Below are 20,538 nucleotides of genomic sequence, written 5' to 3'. Positions count from 1 at the left end.
TGTAAATCAAGGGGCTTTTATGTATTGGATGTATATGTGGCCAGGGGGAAGCATTGTGAAGACTCTGGATGCCTTCATGTGCGTTAATGTACCATGTATCATCAGAAATTGATCTTGAATCAAGGGGCTTTTCAAGATTTTATGCTTGTTGAGCTTGGCAAAGCAGCAGGCAAGACTTTTATGACTTGAATCCTCAGAAATCCACTTGCAGTCAAGGGGCTTTTGCCCAATTTCTGTTCGGGACTGTTGTATGCAATGGTGGGGACTGTAAAAGTCTGATTTTCACTCATTTGGACAGCCAGGAGAGCATTTATTGCTGCTGTACTTGCTGGTACAGATTTGGTACAACTTTGTGCAAGTTTTGGCATGGCTGTACATTGATTTGAGTGAGGAAAAGGTTCATTTTCAGCTGCTGTACTTGCCGGTACAGGTTTGGTACATCATCGGTGAGCACTTGGTACTGTTGTACAGTACTTTGGAAGGGGAACAGAGCACATTTAAGGTGCTGTCCTAAATCTGCAGCAACCAGATTTTGGTGATTTCATCACATACAGTGGGAGTAGAGTTGCATTTGTGCTTCCGCAGTGGGAGATAAACTTTGGGAGAACAACTGTGAGCACTTTGTGTGCTTTTGGTGCAGTGTTTGCACATCTTGCAGGGAGTCAGGCATTGACTGTGACAGGTTGCATATTGCTATGGCAACCACAGGTGAGAGCTCTTCATTGCTTCACATCAAGAAGCTTGAAGGCTCACATAATTATGACATTTGGCAAACCCAGTGCTATAATGTGTTACTCCAGAAGAAGCAACACAAGCCCATCAAAGAAAGGGGTGTAATGCCCGCTTCTCTTACTGCTGAAGAATGGGAAGATATGGATGAGCTGGCAAGATCTACTATCATGTTGTCTGTGTCAGACTCTTTACTTTTCAGCATTCGTGAAGAGAAGACAGCTTGGGGAATGTGGCAAAGATTGCAGGACTTGTATGCCCAGCAAAGTGCCTCAAGCAAAGTGTATTGGTTGAAGAAACTCATAGGTCTTCAAATGAAGGAAGGGACGTCTATGACAGCCCATCTAAATGAGTTTAATGGTGTTGTCACCCAGGTAATCAATCAAAAGTTGGCAATGGACGATGAGTTCAAAGCCACCTTTCTCTTATGCACTTTGCCATAGAGTTGGGACACATTCAGGACAGCCACTAGCAATTCAAATGCTATGCTGTCATATGCAGATGTGGAGGGTGCTCTTTTTCAAGAAGAGATGAACAGGAAGAACAATTCTGTTGGAAAGTCCAATGCAATGAATGCACGTGGGAGATCCCAGCAAAGGGGTAAAAGCCAAGAACGGGGAAGAAGCAAGTCCCGCTCCAAAAAGGACTTGGAATGCCATTATTGTGGCAAAAAGGGACATATCAAAAAGCAATGCTACAAATGGAAGAATGATCAAAAGGAAAAGGGAAAAGGCAAAGACAAAGACAAAGATGAAGCCAAAGATGTAAAGCCAAAGGGCAAAAGTGGAGTCAAGATTGAAGAAGTCAATGTGTCACATGCAGGTGACAGTGAGGATGAAGTCCTATTCACGTCTTCACTTGATGCCCATTCACTTCTTGCAGGAGATGGTCATGGTATGCACTCCTGGATCATTGATTCAGGTGCCTCCTTTCATGTCACAACTTGCAGAGACTTGTTTGTCAGGTATACTGCTGGCAATGAAGGAGTAGTTTATTTGGGTGACAACCATGCATGCAAGATTCTTGGCAGAGGTGATGTGAGGCTTGTGTTTTCAGATGGCTCATAGCTTATGCTCCATGATGTCAGGCATGTGCCTGAGATCAAGAAGAACCTGCTTTCTACTGGACAGCTTGATGATGCTGATTATGTTACCACATTTGGTCATGGAAAGTGGAAGATTAGTAAGGGCTCACTGGTTGTTGCCAGAGGCTCTAAGGTGGACACTCTTTACTTCATGCATGCTGGTGTTTGTCACCATGCTAATGTAAATGCAACCGAGCTGCCGGAAATCTCTATGTGGCATAGCCGGTTGGGACACATGAGTGTCAAAGGAATGGAGCAATTGTCTCGTTTTGGTTACTTGCCTTCTCTAAAGTTCTCAAGTTTTCAGTTTTGTGAGCATTGTATATATGGCAAGCAACTCCAATGCCCCCACAAGAAAGCTCTTGGACAGAAAGATGCTCAGTTAGAGCTTGTGCATACAGATGTATGTGAGATGCCTCAGCTTTCTTTGGGAGGGGCAAAATATTGTGTCTTTTATTGACGATGCCACACGCAAGGTGTGGGTTTATCCTCTTCGTTTGAAGAGTGATACATTCTCAGTGTTTGAGAAGTTTGTTGCTCATGTTGAGAATCAAACTGGCAAAACACTGAAGGCTTTGCGTTCCGACAATGGTGGAGAGTATATGTCCAAACAGTTTCAGGACTTTTGTGATGCTAAAGGCATCAAGAGGGAGCTCTCTACTCCTTATGATCCTCCACAAAACGGGACAGCAGAGAGGATGAACAGGACCATTCAGGAGAAGGTCCGTTCTATGTTGTCACATGCTGCATTACCTCATGGTTTTTGGGCTAAAGCTGTTATGACAGCCGTTCATCTTATAAACAGGTCACCTAACACGAGGCTTGGTGGGAAAGTGCCAGAGGAAGTATGGACAGGGAAGCCTCCGTCCTACAAGCACTTGAGAGTGTTTGGTTGCGTTGCGTACGTGCACATACGCAGGGAAATGCGCACCAAACTTGATCCTAAGTCTCACAAATGCATATTCCTAGGATATGGTGACAGAGGTGAAATGGGGTATAGACTTTGGGATCCAGTGAAAAGAAAGATTATACGCAGCAATGATGTCATTTTTGATGAAACATGCATGTATAAGGAGCCTGCAAGGCAACGGGAGCCTGGCAGAGTCATCTTTGATGATGATGGACATCATGGACAACAACCAAGGGCTGTAAATCAGCCATTACAGCATCAAAACCAGCCCTTAAATGGTGCTGAAAATGGTCCAAATGGACAGCCAGAGATGGCAGAAGATATCCCTATGGATATCCCACAGTTAGAGGAAATACCGGGCATGATATTTCAACCTTATGGCATGGAACAGGAGCCACCAACAGGTGATATGCAGGCTGGACAGCAACCTGCAAATGATGGTCATTGGATACGGAGGTCCACAAGACCCTCCAAAGCCCCTGACAGGTTTGTTCTAGGGGTTGACTACTTGATGCTTACTAGCTGTGGGGAGCCCTCATGTTATAAGGAGGCTTTACAGAGGGCAGACAAGGCTCTTTGGGAGCGTGCTATGAAGTCAGAGATGGATTCTCTGCACAAAAATGGAACATGGAAGTTGGTGCATTTGCCTACAGGCAAGAAGGTTTTGCCTTGCAAGTGGGTTTACAGGCTCAAAGTTGCACCTGATGCAAAGCCAAGATACAAAGCCGGGTTAGTGGCTAAGGGCTTCAAGCAGGAATATGGTGTGGACTTTGATGAGATCTTCTCTCCAGTGGTCAAAATGACCACACTTAGAGCTGTATTAGCTTTGGTTGCTCATGATGATCTGGATTTGATTCAAATCGATGTGAAGACTGCTTTTCTTCACGGTGATCTCCATGAGGAGATATATATGCAACAGCCAGAGGGTTATGCAGTGAATGGAAAGGAGAAGCTTGTATGCAAGCTGAAAAAGAGTCTTTATGGGCTCAAACAGGCACCAAGGGAATGGTATCATAAATTTGATACATTCATGAAATCTCAGGATTTCAGGAGAAGTGACATAGATCACTGCTTATACACCAAGAAAGCTTTGGATAGCAGTCTATTGATCCTCATCTTGTATGTTGATGATATGTTGATTGCCGGGAAATCTCGTAAAGAGATGGATGCCTTGAAGAAGAGGCTGCATCAAACCTTTGATATGAAGGATTTGGGTGATGCAAATCACATTTTGGGTATGCGGATACTTCGGGACAGAAATCAGCATGTGTTGTATTTGTCTCGGAAGGAATACATTGGCAAAGTTTTGCAGAGGTTCAATATGGACGGGGGAAGAAGACTAGTACTCCTTTGCCTCCATATGTGAAACTCAGTGCTATGGATAGCCCACAGTCGGATAGTGACGGGGCTGATATGACCAAGATTCTGTATGCTTCAGCTTGTGGCAGTCTCATGTATGCCATGGTTGCTACCAGGCCGGACATTGCATTTGTAGTGGGAGTGGTTTCTAGATACATGGCCAAACCTGGCAAGAAGCATTGGGAAGCAGTGAAAGGTGTCATGAGATACCTAAAGGGCACACAGGATATGTGCATATGCTTTGGCAAACAGGATGCATTAGTACATGGTTACACGGATTCGGATTATGCCGGTCATCCAGATAACCGAAAGTCTACTACCGGTTATGTGTTTACATTCACAGGAGGTGCTGTGTCATGGATATCCAGGATGCAGAAGTGCACTGCCTTATCTACTACAGAGGCCGAGTATATTGCAGCCACAGAGGCTTGCAAGGAGGCATTATGGCTATCTCGGTTAGTGGTTGATTTGGGTTATACAAGGGATATTCCATTGTTGCATTGTGACAGTCAGAGTGCCATCCAGTTGGCAAAGAACCCTGTTTTTCATGCAAAGACGAAGCATGTGGATGTGAAGTATCACTTCATCAGAGAGGTAATAGAGAACAAGCAAATTCAGCTTGTTAAGATTCATACGGATGACAACCCGGCTGATCTGTTGACAAAGAGTTTGCCTCCAGAGCGGTTTGCTCATTGCAGACACTTGATGGGTATTGGATGAGACCAGTTTCAGCCTTGATATGGCCTTGTATATTATCATGTACATGCTGATTTTTCTTTTCCTTTACTTAAGGGAACTTTGCCTTTAAGTGGGAGGTTGTTGGAGTAAAGGCATTATGCCCACCCTTATCGTGTGTGCAAGCCCATAAGTTATAGTACATAGTACACTTAGTACTTTTAATGTACTAAGTGCACTATGTGTACTAGTGCAAATATACATGTGTGATAGGGGAGTCACACACTCACACTTGATGAGTTGACTTATCCCCACAACTCTCTCTCTCTCTCCCTTCTTCTCTGTGTATGTCTCCCACATGAAATCCTAATTCTAATTCTCCCATTCAAGACAGAGAGCGAGCTTGAGAGAGCTTGAGAAAGCTTGGGAGATAGACAGAGCCTTGAGAGAGAGAGAGAGAGAGCTTGGGAGATAGATAGAGCCTTGAGAGAGAGAGAGAGCTTGAGAGCTCTTATACAAGGGCCAAGCCTCAAGGCTCTAGCTTTTCGAAAGAAACACGTTTCTTTACTGCTGTGCCCCCATGTGAGAGCCATTGCCACAAATTTCTTCAACTCGCTTCTCACGGTGATGGGTTTTTAGTGTCCAAACCCTAGTGCCCCCCACGACATGCACTTGCCCAAACCTTGAAAATGAGAATAAGCCCATTGGGTATGATTAGAACCATAGAATAAGAGGCTTTTGCGTGGCCACCTAAAAATAGAAGTAGTTGTTGCCAGTTTTAGTTAAGAAAAGGAGAGGCTAGGAGCTGAGTTGATGATCGTGCTTTTTTTAGAAAAGGAGGAGCTTTTGCATGCATGGGAGAGGTGTTGGAGAATGCACAAGCAGAAGCATAAACAAGACGAGAGAGAGTAGAGAGAGCTTGTGGACAAGATCACCTTTTATTTTAGCTTGAAGCTTTACAATGGCAATTGGCCAACAAGAGATGTTGAACTTGTGCAAGGGATTGAATGATTGAAGTGAGAAATGGGAGAACTCCTTATATAGTGCATGTATGACCTGGTCGACTGCACTAAAGCAGGCCGACCAGCTCACAACCCATAAATAGAAGAGAAAATACATAAAATACCAAATAAATGGTACAACCCCAAAACTCTGAGATGCATAAATTCTAACACTCCCTCTGCAACTCAGTGTGTGCAAGAATCCGAAGAACATAAGCCGATGAAGATGCAACCATGGACCCTCCCCACCACCGCGAATATTGGAATCACCTCGAAGATAGCATCCACCAACCTGTTTTCTCCAAACAAAATGCCACCACGAACAGCAAGGAACTTTGCTTGGCCACAAATTCCCACACAAGTGTGCGGTGAACTCCAAGAATAAATGATGCTGCTGGACACACCATGCCGAGATGTAATTTTTTTGTATGATGTACCTTTGTGCTTGAATAGGTTGTGTTTCAACCAATAGCACGCCTCAAAAGCTAGAGGGAGGAGTCTTACATCCTACCACCCCACTTAAAAAACGCGAGATATCCTCATCTCGTAAAATTAGAGGATAACTCTTTTCCTTAAGATCCAACTGGTTCTGGGGTTCCTTATAGTCCAACTGATTCTGGGGTTCCTTATAGTCTGGTGAACCCAACAGAATCCTGAGATAAAGATCCCTTATATAGAACTCATCATTCGATAACAATTCACTCGGATCATAACATTCAAATCCTTATCTATGGTCCATTAGACCGAACTTTCTATCTGAAAAGTCCTCCATGGAAATTTTCAATTATATAAATTTTTAATTTGTCATCCCTTAACTTGATCCACTGGGTATAGTGTTTATATCAGCTATTTGTCAGCACAATCCACTAATCTTATAGTGATTTGTTGAAATCATTAACGTCATTGCAGTAGAGAGAGAAAATATTCTAGAGAGAGGTAATACAATTTTGAGATATTTTTAGATACAAAGTTTCTCCTTATATTTAAGATGAATTCTCCCAAAAAAGAAGTTCAAAAAAAAAATTCCAATGTGCATTAGAAATTAATTGAATATGTGTATTGGAGACCTTAGCCTAAGGATCCACATTTTCAAAAAAAAATGATTAAGATCCAAAGAGTGTTAAAATGGACCAATGGGGTTAATCCAAGTGTTGGGATAAGAAAAATACAAGAATAAAAGAAAATCTCCCAAAATTGAGTAAATTCTCAAAAAAGATAAAGAGTTGACTAAGTACTGGGTTTATTAGTTAAAAAATGAGGTTTATTAGTAAATAAATAAATTTTTGACACCTCAATAAGAAGAGAGGGGGTTTAAGAAGGAGACGCCTAATTCACATCATTACTCCACATTTTTAATTCAAAAAAATGAGATATTTTTATCTCTCCTCTCTCCTCTTTCAAACTGTATCAAAAAGTGAACCAAACATGTCCAAAATTGATCAAACTCAAACTGAAAGACTCTGAATCCCTGTTGGACTTGGTTGGTAGCCTCCCTCACCTATAAATAGACCCTCATTCCTTTGTATTTTCATCTTTGTGTATTTACATGCTAGTATAATCTTCAAATTAGTATAATTTTAGTATCTCTCTATTTTACCTCTCCTTTAGGAAGCTTTCGAGCTTTACTAATCTTCATCCTCTCTTGGAGATTACCCTCTTCAACTTGGTGGCCAAGCTTTCTCTTGGGGGCTTCACTTCCTTTTAAAGAATCAAACCAAAAATCAAGGGTAAGTCTTAAATCAATAGTTTTTTCTCTTTTTTGGAATGGTAATCTCTTCCCGACCTCACTAATGCTTAGGAAGCATTGTAATCAATGGTTTTTTCTTAAAACCAAGCTTTTAGTGATTCATATTGTTTAAATGGATTAATGCTAATCTTTTATGTTTAAATACTAATGCTTGGGAAGCATTGTAATCAATCATTTTTTTCTTAAAACCAAGCTTTTAGTGATTTATATTGTTTAAATGGATTAAAAACTCTTAAAACCTGCAAGTGGCTGTCCAGCACCTTAGCCCGCCTTCCTCTTGCACCTTCTCTTCCCGAGCAGTCCAAAACAGTCCACCAATCAGCAATCTAACTATCCCCCTCTTGCTCAGAAAACTCCCAAGATCTATCACGAGCCTAGGACTCTGATACCATGTCAGAATATGTAGCGGAAATGATAACCAAACTTGGGTTGACAAGAGCAAGTAGAGTGCAGAAAATAGACAACACAAGAGACACAGAGAAATAGGCGTGTAAACTCTTCTCTATACACAAGATCCTGCAGAAAACTGAATGAGAAAGTGGTGGGGAGCATGGGGCATATTTATATGCCCCATACTTCAGTCGGCCAGCGCATGATGGCCCTCCACGAGCACCTGTGGAGATACCAAGAAATGTGGGAAGGTTGTCTTTTTTGCATAGGCATCCTCGATACGAGCCAAGTATGCACGTACTGCACTCGGTTGCATGTGCAACTCTTGAGCAATCATTGCCATTGCATGATCCATATAAGATTCAGCTTTCTTGGCCTTCAAACGATCATGTACCAATGGATCCTCGCGACAGTGGTAGAGCTTCAATTCTTCTTGTTGTGCATAAAGAAGAGCCTGCATACCAGTAAGTAAAACGCGTAAGGCTATGGAGTCTTCTTCTTGCATTTTCTCTTTGCCATGGGACGGCTATCCCACATGTTCATGTTCCCTAATGTGCACCACATGAATTTGCTCATCCTGTATAACATTGGAAGCATGCATTTCATTGTCCTCGCCTCTTATGTAAGCCATCTCCAACATTCACTGTATGGCTATCCATAGTGTTCTAAGTGTAGAGATAGCTACTGTTCACGATAGAAATGAAAGAGAACCGTATGCTCTGATACCAATGTAGCTTGGTTGAACACAATGCTAATCAATACACTTAAATACACCAAGATTCAATGGACAACATGTTCAATACAAGAGGTAATTTGCTGAATTGACAAGAGACGCACAATGTGCCGGAACAGCTGGCCCCTCCCTTCAAATATATATATATATATTTACCTAGATGCATCCACAAACATGTCCGAATTCACCTTATAAGAATGTGCAATTTATAACCTCATGATAGTCATCCACAAGACAATAAACCATCAACTCCATCATGTATAGTATGGATTGGATACTAGGATATCCCCACTAACGTCATCAGTGCCCAGTACTGAGTGTAGAACTTGGTATCAATATATGCTCCCACACACACCCCCACGCACACGCACACACACACACACATAAGAGTATACATTCACATAAAGTATATTGATCTTGGGAGAATCAAGTACATAGTGTCATGGGCATTTCTAACCAAATTTTCATACCAATGCATATGAATACAGTATTGCAAACAATGTGGTTGTCGATGTAGACTTGCAACTCGCACTACCCTCTCAAGTGCCCATGTTCCCTACCATCTGCTCTCTATTGTCCCACAAACACATGGTAGCAATAATCTGCAAGAGAGCACGTAGGACAAGAGAACACTACACAAGGTATGTAATCATGGAGTCCGGTTCCTCCCGAGTCCCTCCTACTACTTGCTTCCATATTTAAGCATCAAATCTTACCAATTGCAAGTAAAGTCGATGACAACAGAAGTCTTCGATATGGAAGCGTTTGGAGAGTTGAAATCTTCGATTTGTTGCGATCCTTCGCGACAAAAGTCTTCAAGAGGATGAAAGGAACCCTAAGAAATCTTCCCCTTTGGTTCAACTTGAGAAAGGAGGGCTGAAATTAGGGTTTTCAGTAATTACAAGAAAAATAAGAGCTGTTTTGCTGAATTTCAGTCATTGGGAGTATGGAAGAGTGTACACCACCTAGAAACACTCTTGGAAGCTTGAAAAACACACTAGCAAGCTTGGATATGAAGTTGGGAAGAAGAAAGTGCAAAAAATACAGCCAAAGAAGCCTCATGAAGGGGGCGCCTACTTCTAGAGACAGAGGGAAGAAACAAATAGTGAATTGTCCACTCTAGGTGTCAAGTAGAGAGGACAAGTGCCTTGTGGTGCAAGCTAGAGCGGACACATGGCTGGTTGTTCCCTTTGTACAAAGGGGATAAGGTCTGGGCGGTGGGCATTGGGTTTGTCCACCTCGAGACGTCGGTGTGTGCAAACACAAGGTTGGTCATAATTTATAAGTGAGTTTTGGTCGCCCAAAAACTTAATGAAGTGTGTACACACTCACTTATAAATTAGTGCTAATTCCTAAAGCTAGGTTTATGACCATACTTAACCACCTGTCACATGCCACATAACCATGTTAGCAGACATTTACACGCACGGTTCATGGACAAGCGTCCCCTTACCCGAAACTACACATTGGTCAAGCAAGCATGAAAATAGCATGCAATTTCAATTGCAAGCAAGCAAATAAAGATGCTATGCAATACAACATTGGTATGGATAATCCCCGTTCATGAAACTATACCAAAATAGACGTGCTCCAAGCAAGTACACAAGGTACCAGACGCAATGGAACAATCCTCCAAGCATTTCCAACCATGTACACACAGGCACAAGTCCCAACGGAAAGCCAAGTCCACAGAATCACATGAGTGGCATCAATCCCCGGCATATGCAATTGCCATGGACGTCAATCCAATGTACATACATAATGAGAAAATACAAGTGGACCGATTGGGTGACCAAATGGTCACACCCTCCTAAGAACCGCCTACAAAATTATGGCCAAGGCCATTAGCCGGAGACTACAACCATTCCTCACCAACTTGATTCATGGCACACATACCAATTTCATTCAAGATCAAAGCATCCTGGACAACATCTTCACCTTCTAGGAGGCGACCGGTTCGGCCAAGATGGACCAACAGGATTTGACTGATCTCCTTTTAGATTTCAAGAAAGCCTATGAGAGTAGATGGGAGCTTTCTGGAGGGAACGATGTGTAGGATGGGTTTTCCGAAGGAGTGGGTCCAAGGTGTATTTGACTTCACACAACCGAGTTCTTATTCAAGAAGCTAGAGGCGACAGATTTCCACCCTCTCGCTCGGTCTGGCAAGGCTACCCTCTAGCATCTTATCTCTTCATATTTGTCGTTGAGGCTATGAGTAGTTTTCTCTACGCCTAGGAGACCATACTCCAAGGATTGCGTCTTTCCATCCACGTGGGGGATGAGCTCCTTGATTTCGAGTTCGCTGATGACATAGCAGCATACCTGTCAAGGGACGAGGGGAACCTCCAGTGATTCGTAGAGGCGATTGAGATCTTCTACCGTGCATCCAAAGCACAGATCAAGTGGCATAAGTTGTGTGGCTTTTGGGTGGGCTCATTGTTGGATTATATCATCTCCAAAGGGTCTACATCACCTTTTTCTTCATGTGTGTATTGGCCATTTATGAGGCCCTGCATTGGCATATTTTAGTAGAGATTATTCAGCATTTTTCTACCATTTTTTGGTATTTATAGGCATCGGCCTACTACAGATGGCTGACCAACACTCTGGGGGAATATATAAGGGCTGACTCCCTTTCCCCCAATTCATCGTTTGTCTACAGCCAGCCAACGAAGGCCCTTCACCTCCATGTGCTACGGTGATTATGCTGCTGAATCTGATGATGCTGATGCTAATGGTTCTCCTACTGACAGTGATGGTAGTGCTAATGAAGATGCTGCTTAACGGTTCTAATGCTTGGCTACTTCTGATATTAATGATGATGTTGCTGCACTAATCAAGGATTAAGCCAGTTCATGCCGAAGATTAGCCACCATGGCACAGGCGTGCATGTGACATTCCCTTCTACTAAACTTGATCACGAGATGGACACTCTGTAAACCTTCCTCCCTGGACTTGACCTTGAACTGCTACTACTTATTGACTTTCACTTCTACTGACTTTTGACTTCAACTAACTGATATTTTTGGTCTGAACACCTTCACTCCTGATCTCCACTTCCAAGTCTTTGATGAAGAACTGAGCATCTGTTCAATGTTGTCCCCATGCCTTCTTTCCCTTAACCTTGAAAGGGTGGCGGGTCACCTACCGCAACTAATCATGCGGAGCTATGTACCTTCCTTGGGACATAGCTTACTAGGCTGAGCCTGAACGCTCTGATACCAATGTTGCATGCACGGAAGCCTTGCTATCCTGATCCACAGTCCTAAGCATGATTAAAAACATTGATGCTAATTAACATGAGATAAGACAGAAAAGAGAGAAGAAGAGAGAGTATAAGGTGCCAAGTTTTCTTGTATTACTATGGTACAAAAGGTAACCGACTGCTGTACATGATTTAGGGCTATGGTCAGCCCCATAGGAGTGACCTAGGTCCCTTCTACATATTTCTGCTGTGGGCTGGATGATGGAATGCTCAACTAATGACCTGACTTATGCTGAAAATGATGTCATGCTTATGTAATATGCTGAGGATGCAGTCGGCCAGCAGCCAGCCTGTCGGCCTGTTTGTCTTGGACAAATAAACAAGAATATTCTGCATTAATGCTTCGCTTGGCTCCACATGATGCCCAACACCTGCTGGCCCCATAGTGCTGCTGCTGACAGGCCACTGAGTCCCCCATAGGCTGCCGGCAGAAGGCTGAAACTCCCCTGTTGGCTGCCAACAGGGTTCCCAACCCCATGTCCATGATGACTATGCTGATGATGGTGTTTATGCTGCTGAATCCGATCATGATGCTGATGGTCTTGATGCTGATGCTTACAATGATGATGAAGATGATGATTCGGATGCTTTCCTACTGATGCTTCTGATACTGACTTGAATGCTGACTAATCAGGGATTAAGACTGCTAATGCACAGTGGCACGGGCGCGCACCTGACACGCCTTACATACAAAAGATACTTGAGATGCTAACGTTGTTCATGGACTAAAAATCAAGGACCAAAGGTAGATCATAGGTGCCATTCAGGTATCTTCCCTACAGAAGGCCTTTACAAAGGTTCATACATAAAAGAGCCTTGACTACATAGAGTTCACACAACACGCTTTGATAAACAACTCATCACATCACCTTTTTCACTTTCACCTCTAGTAATGACCTCTTGCAGTAAAAGCATGTGGAAATGATGACTAGGTAGCATCCAAGTTCCGCCCTCACATATGTATGCAATCTACTGGCTTAATTCAGTAAAAACAGATGTCATGGTACTACAATGCTGCCCCTAGCTCCCTCTCCCTTGTGCCTTTTCTAAAAGATCACTAATCACTCGTTGAGAGTTTTACAAGATAGCGTTAGAGCTCTACAAGCCTCAACTAAAGCAGGGAAAAAAAGATTACAAATTGAAGCATTTTTCCATTATGCTGTTGTGCTTCATTGTTTATGGTCAAAGTTACATGGGATGGGAGCCAGAACGGTTGATGTATAGGCAACTGAAACTACCTAGAACTAGGCAAAAAGAAGAACTAGGAAAAGGCCTTGAACGTTATCTAGTTTAGCTGTACAGTACATTTGGAAAACTTAAAAGGGGAAATGAGGAAAACTGAATAGAAAATAGCCTTCCTGTGGATTATAATTTGGAGGAGATAGTGAGAAAAAATAGTCGGAAACATAACACAAGGAAATTATGAAACAAGAAATGAAAATGGAGAGAAACAACTTTGGTTAGAAAACAGTTGTTTCTTGTTAATATGCTTACATGTTTATTCATTTGTTAAATGATTGTGAGACATCAAACAGATAACTAAGTGAGAAATTAGTAGAATATAATAACATGAGAAACGAGTAAGACACTTACTGTGACAGCCTTGACATTGAGCCTAAAATTGCGGCCTTGATTTCTCTGACGACGATGAGAAGCAAATAAAAATAACTTCAATGACTGAGATCCCAGGAAGTCTCCAGAGGATGAGCTTATGATTCTCTCTTTTGGCCTGCTGCTGCTCAATTAAAACAACTCACAAAGCTAAGGTCTGAAACTATACCAAAATGCATGTACTGTAAATAACAAGACGACCAGCACAAAGCACTAGTCATGGCAATCTAGAACTATGAAACCAAATGTTCAAGCTTTTTGTCTAACAGTTATAAATCCACACAAGAACTCACACCATAGTCACCAAAAATGAGAAACGGGAATGGAAACATTCGAGGAATGGCAACGGGGAAACGAGTTTTTAGGGGTGGAAACAGCCATTTCCTGTGACACAATCACTTGGGAAACTGGAAACGGCCATGGAAACGAATGGGGTCCTGAAACGAAGAAACGCGTTTCTAGGGACTGAAACGGCCGTTTCCTATGACTATGACTCACGCCCATCCTTGCCATTAGTACAAGAAAAAGAATTAGGTCTAGCTTCACATGAAAGGAAGGAGAGTCCTCTTCCAAGGTCTCTTTTCATAGCTGCAAACCATGATTTCTTTAATTGGGTGATCATTGCCATTGTGTTACATGTGAGTGGCCAAGGCTACCAACGGATCAAGGAAAGCATATGTCAAACTATATGGCATTAAAGGTGTTGACACAAAGCTCACCTTGACAATCACTAGAAGAGCTATCAGTCCTGCTTAACTCCTATGATGAAGGAATACCATCACCTTCTCTCCCATCACCAAGCCATAATGATAACTACGTTCTTTCATTTGAAATCTCCTTGCTACTAGAAGAACTTCTACTGGGTTTCAACTTAAGGCTCAAGTGCAGCTTTATTAGATTTGAATCTAATATAAATCTTGTTCTACAACTGCATTGGCTCTTTGGCATCAGAAACATAAGCTCTAACAGGGACAATCAACCTCCTTCAGAAAAAAAAGTAGTCTCTATCCATGACCTTAATCTTGACACATCCACATTTTGCTTGGCGCTAGAAGCTCTTGTTTCATACATAAGCATGGAAACCAAAGAATGCATTTGTGGGTTCGAAAACTGTGAATTAGTTCTGCCCTAAAACATTTCTGAAACCTCACAAAACCTCCCCAAAAAAAAAAATCACTACAATTTTTGAAGGTTACATTGTGTCCTTTTCCATTCAGCAATTTCGATTGCCTACTTTTGCCTTGTTTCAGTCTGGACAGCCCCTAATATGCAGCCCAGTTGCAGCGTGTGACGTGCCATAGTCCATCTTTTGCCTGCTTTTGCCTTGTTTCAGTCTGGACAGCCCCTAATATGCAGCCCAGTTGTAGCGTGTGACGTGCCATAGTCCATCTTTCTCCTCTTTTCTTCTTCCTCTTTTTCCTTGTTCCTCTTCTCTTCCTTTGTAGCTCCTCTTTTCTTTTCTCATTTCCTTCTTCCTTTTCTCTTTTGTCTTCTTCTTTTCTCTAAATTTCAATAAATTTTCCCGTCTAGTATTTCTCCAATTTTTCACATTTTCTCCCTAATTTTCCCAATTACCCACATTGCCTTGCTAAATCCAAGTGATTGTATCTGCAACTTAGAGTCTAGAGGTTTAAGCCATGAAATGTTTGTCAAAATATGCAGCGGAAATGATAACCAAACTTGGGTTCACAAGAGCAAGTAGAGTGCAGAAAATAGACAGCACAAGAGACACAAAGAAATAGGCGTGCAAACTCTTCTCTATACACAAGATCCCGCACAAAACTGAATGATACAATGGTGAGGAGCATGGGGCCTATTTATATGCCCCATGGATGCAGTCGGCCAGCGCTAGAGGCTCTCCACGACTGCATAAAGCAGGTCGGCCAGCACAATATCTCCACGACTGTATAAAACCAGGTCGGCCGGCATAAAAGCCTCCACGACTGCAGCATAGGTAGTCGGCCAGCCACCAGGAGCACATGAGGTGCAGTCGGCCAGCACCATGGGCTCCTGCCAACATGTGGCATCCATCCACACCATGGAAAAATGGGGAAAAAATACGGGGAGTGAGGAAAAATGATAAAACACCTATACAGGGCGGGCACACCCACAACAGAGGCCCTGGTGTCTGTTTAAGACAGGAGATGACTTCTAACACCCCCTCTCAGCTCCTGGCTGTGCAATCAACCCAAAGGAGCTGGAGTGCCGCCTGAGCGTAGCCTGAGGTAGAGACTTCGTGAAGAGGTCCGCCGCATTGTCCTCCGTCGAACAATAAAGTAGCAAGATGTCACCAGCCAAGATCTTCTCACGTACAAAGTGATACTGTATCTCTATGTGCTTGGTCCGTGCATGGAAGACCGGGTTCCGAGTACTAGCTATACAACTATGGTTATCGCACTGGATGACTGTGGGCTCCTTCTGTGTGGAAACCCAATCTTGCCTAACAGCCTCCGCAGCCACACAACCTCGCAAGCAGCACCACAAGCAGCCCGGTACTCTGCCTCTGTCGAAGAGAGGGCAATAGTTGGCTGCCTCTTGCTGCTCCAAGAAACTGCTCCTGAGCCGAGGGTAAAACTGTATCCTGAAGTAGATCTCCTCGTGTCTGGATCTCCTCCCCCATCTGAGTCACTCCAACCTTGGAGTCTGACTCCATCCCCTCCTGTGTAAAAGAGTCCTAGATCCTTCGTACTCTGCAGATACCGCAAGATCCGCAATCCTGCGTCCCAATGAGACTTCAATGGCGTCTGCATGAAAGAGCTCAACAGCCCCACGGAGAAGCTCAAGTCCAATCTGGTGTTCAACAACCAGATCAATGAACCAACCAACTTCCGGTGCTGCGAGGCATCAACTGGCTCACAAGGATCAGTAACGGTTAACTTTGTGTTCGGGTCCATCGGCGAAGTAATAGGCTTGTAGTTCTCCATCCCAAAGGCCTCAAGCAACTCATGAACATACCGCTGCTAAAAGAAGAAAAACCCCCTCTGGGTCTGCCAGATCTCCAATCCCAAAAAGAAGTGGAGTAAGCCTAAGTCGGTCATCTCAAACTCCTTTGACAAGGCAGCCTTCGTCACTCCAATGTGCTCCACATGACCACCAGTGAGAATGAGATCATCCACATAAAGGATGATAATCGTGATCATGCCGCGTTCTCGAAAGAGATACAGGTTTGGATATGCAACCGATCTCTGAAATCCAATCCGAACAAAGAAGGAATCAATCTTCTAATTCCAAGCCCTGGGAGCCTGCTTAAGACCATACAAGGCCTTACGTAACCAGTAAACCATCCCTTCAGATCCTGGAACAATAAAGCCTGGAGGCTGCGCAACATACACCTCCTCCTGCAGGTCACCATTAAGGAACGCAGATTTTACATCCATTTGATACACGGGCCACCTCTGAGAAGAAGCAAGGGTAAGAACGGTCCGAATCGTGGACATCCGTGCTGTCGGTGCAAAGGTATCCTCGTAGTCGATGCCTGGCCGCTGAGCATAATCTTTAGCCACAAGTCTGACTTTGTGTTTGTCCACCAACCCATCAGACGTATATTTGGTCTTAAAGACCCATTTGACACCAATGACTGACCGTTTCGACGGCCTCGGTACTAACTCCCATGTGTTGTTCTTCTCGATGGCATCAAGTTCCATATGCATGGCTTTCCTCCAAGTATCCTGTGAAAGGGCTTCCTTGACGGAAGTGGGCTCTTTGTCCCGCATAATACGAGACATCAAAGCATAGTTTACCTAAAAAAGCTCCGTTGTATTGCTTTTATCTCGGACTCTGTGTAATCTTCGATGGCCGTCCTCTATGGTCCACTCGGAGGGTAACTCCGTGACACCTGACTCCCGAAGGGTGTCTAACAACCACCTAGGTACTCGAACACAGGTCGCGAGGGCTCTACTCATCTCCAAGAAGTGGCGGCTCTTCGACAGTGGATACTGGAACATGCTCGTCAAAGACCACATCCCGCCTCACAACAATCTCGTTCCTGTCTAGATCATACAATCTGTATCCCTTGGAAAGAGAATTATACTCCACAAATACAAGCTTGCGGGACTTGGAGTCTAGCTTCTCCCTCTGCCTCTTCGGAATCTGTACATACGCATCACTCCCAAAAACACGGAAGTGTGAGACTTCAGGTTTCCTGCCAAAGTATGCCTCAAATGGAGTCATATGGGGTACTGAAGTCATTGGAGATCGGTTGAGAGTATGGACAGTCGTTGCCACAGCCTCTCCCCAAAGTGGACGAGGAAGATCACGATGCTCCAGCATGGTCCTCGCCATCTCCACCACACTCCTGTTCTTGCGTTCTACGACTCCATTCTCCAAAGGCGATCCTGTATTGGCCAGTTCCCTTTTGATGCCATGATCTGCACAAAATCTGAGAAATACAGTCGAGGAGAATTCACCTCCTTTGTCAGCCCTGAGAGTCTTTACCTAAAATCCAGACTCTTTCTCCACCATCACGTGCCAACCCTTCAACCGTGCAAAAGCTTGGTCCTTCTTGGAAAGAAAGTAGACCCACGTGAATCTCGTACAATCATCAACAAACATAAAGTAGAGAGATCCTCCCAAAGATGGTGTCTGCTGAGGTCCACACAAGTCAGTGTGAATCAACTCCAATGGTTTCGAAGCCCGCCTGGAAGCCTGCTTCGGAAAGGATTCCCTGTGCTGCTTACCACGTATGCAGGAACTGCAACGCCCTTGCCTACTGCCAACATCTGGCAAGCCAACCACCATCTGGTCTCGGAAAGCTCGCCGAAGTGCATCCACATTTAAGTGGCCAAAACGAAAGTGCTACAAATCTCCGACCTGAGAACCTGTCAATGAGGAGAGTGCAGAGAGCTTGTAGATACCATTCTCCACACCGCCTTCCCAAACAACCTGGCTAGTCTCACGGTCCCGTAGAGCAACTGAATGCTCCTCAAATTCCACCCGAAAGCCAGTCTTGCATACTTCATGCACTGACAAAAGATGAAAACCCAAAGCAAGGACATAAAGAACACGGGAGGCATGCTTGCCCCCCTTGCCGTCCGGAATAATCTCCATCCGGCCCTCACTATGTATGGGAATAGTGGAGTTGTCGCCAATAAAGATGCGACCTGACTGCCGTTTCAGATCCAAAAAGAAGTCATGGGATGGAGTCATGTGCCTAGAAGCACCACTGACAAGAATCCATTCCCGGGTATCCTTTGCGGTGAAGCCAACTGCTTCCTCGCTCGAAGACGATGAAGCGTCGGAGTCCATCATCTCTAAGTGCACAAATGCATCTAACTATCCCCCTCTTGCTCAGAAAACTCCCAAGATCTATCACGAGCCCAGGGCTCTGATACCATGTCAAAATATGCAGCGGAAGTGATAACCAAACTTGGGTTCACAAGAGCAAGTAGAGTGCAGAAAATAGACAGCACAAGAGACACAGAGAAATAGGCGTGTAAACTCTTCTCTATACACAAGATCCTGTTGGGGTAAAGGCGTTATGCCCACCCTTATAGTGTGTACAAGCCCATAAGTTATAGTACATAGTACACTTAGTACTTTTAATGTACTAAGTGCACTATGTGTACTAGTGCAATATACATGTGTGATAGGGGAGTCACACACTCATGCCTCATGAGTTGACTTATCCCCACAACTCTCTCTCTCTCTCTCTCCCTTGCTTCTCTGTGTATGTCTCCCATGAATGAACTCTAACCCTAATTCTGGTTTTCTCCCAATCAACTGGTATCAGAGCAGGTTATTTTTTCTAGGGTTTTGTCGCTGCAGAGAACAGGCGTGTGCTGCTTCAGAATTTGTCTCTGGTCGCCTATGTGCAGTGTTGGTTACTGGTCGACTCTGTGACCAGTCGCAGGCGAAGGTGGAGAAGATAGCGTAGAGCTATCAGGCGAAGTCGACTTCAGGCGTGTAGAAGGCGCACGGCGAAGCAAACAAAACCCAGCCCAAGTCGCGTGTAGACGTCAGCAGCCAGGCGAAGCGTGAGCGAAGGCTGCTAAGCGTTAGTCGTCGGCTGGTCCACGAGGCGAATAGACTCGTAGCGCTACAAGGCGTCAAACCAGAGTCGAACGAACACGTGAAGGAGTCGGCTGGCCACCTAGGCGAGTGGCGAAGGCAGCAGCCGTAAGCGTGGAAGGTCGCAGGCTGGGCGTGAACGAAGGCAGCAGAGCGAGACTTGTGACGCACACCTCGTGGCTTTACGCCTGCAGCAGCCAGGCGGAACAGGCATCTCACAGTCGGAAGGTGGAAGGGGTACGCTTGAAGGCACCACCATTGCTCACGCGTGATCTCCGCTGCGTTCCCTGCCGTCGCCTGCCGATTCCACCTCTAAGGGGCTGGCCAACCAGCATACGTGGCTGCCCACGACAGCCCACGCAGCCCAACAATAGCTACCCAGCCAGGTGGGGCTGCCCAGCTGCTCCAGAAGCTACCCAGCACCGAAGTCGCCGCCACCACCGCCTCTATCTCAGCCTGCAAGTCAAGAAACTCAGAAAAATCAGAAATTTCAGAGGTATTTGCCTTCAATATTTTGGGAATTTCTTATCAATTCAAGCAATTGAGCAGGTACAGGTGCCCAATTGCTCAATTTTTGAGCAAAATTGGCAAAATTGGGTGACATTGGTCACAATCAGGATAAATTTGCAGGAAATTGGTCAAATCAGGATCAATTTGCAGGAAATTGGATGTCAAAATTTGGGGCCTTTGATGTAATTGTGCAATTAAGCATTCATACATGCTGTATGATGTGAAAAATCGCACATTTGGGCAAAATTGCAGCAAATTGCAGTGCAAATCAAGGGGCTTTTGTGCCGATTTGGTTGATTTGCATGCAGGCAATCGCATTTGATGCTGTGGATAATGTGTTGATGCCTTACAAGCACTCAATGTGCCTGTAAATCAAGGGGCTTTCATGTATTTGATGTATATGTGGCCAGGGGGAAGCATCGTGAACACTCTGGATGCCTTCATGTGCGTCAATGTACCATGTATGATCAGAAATTGATCTTAAATCAAGGGGCTTTTCAAGTTTTCATGCTTGTTGA

At 44.2% G+C, this 20,538-nt stretch overlaps 1 protein-coding gene across 2 annotated transcripts in view; it reads right to left on the bottom strand.

Annotated features, from left to right (window-relative positions):
- The window catches only part of LOC147630477 (chaperone protein dnaJ A7A, chloroplastic-like), a 41,735-nt gene that overhangs the window by 7,924 nt on the left and 13,273 nt on the right, over nt 1-20,538 (bottom strand). The window contains exon 3 of one of the 2 annotated variants that reach the window (XM_086810355.1): nt 13,487-13,628. In XM_086810355.1, the coding sequence (XP_086666481.1) occupies nt 13,487-13,628 (142 nt within the window). The remainder of the gene's footprint in view (nt 1-13,486; nt 13,629-20,538) is intronic. The other variant, XM_086810356.1, reaches the window with a different exon arrangement.

The sequence above is a fragment of the Cibotium barometz genome, chromosome 16 (assembly GCF_041138505.1).
Source record: "Cibotium barometz isolate CiBa-2024 chromosome 16, ASM4113850v1, whole genome shotgun sequence".
Classification (NCBI taxonomy): Eukaryota; Viridiplantae; Streptophyta; class Polypodiopsida; order Cyatheales; family Cibotiaceae; genus Cibotium; species Cibotium barometz.
Note: the sequence above shows the minus strand (reverse complement) of the source record. Positions and strands in the feature narration are given on the sequence as shown.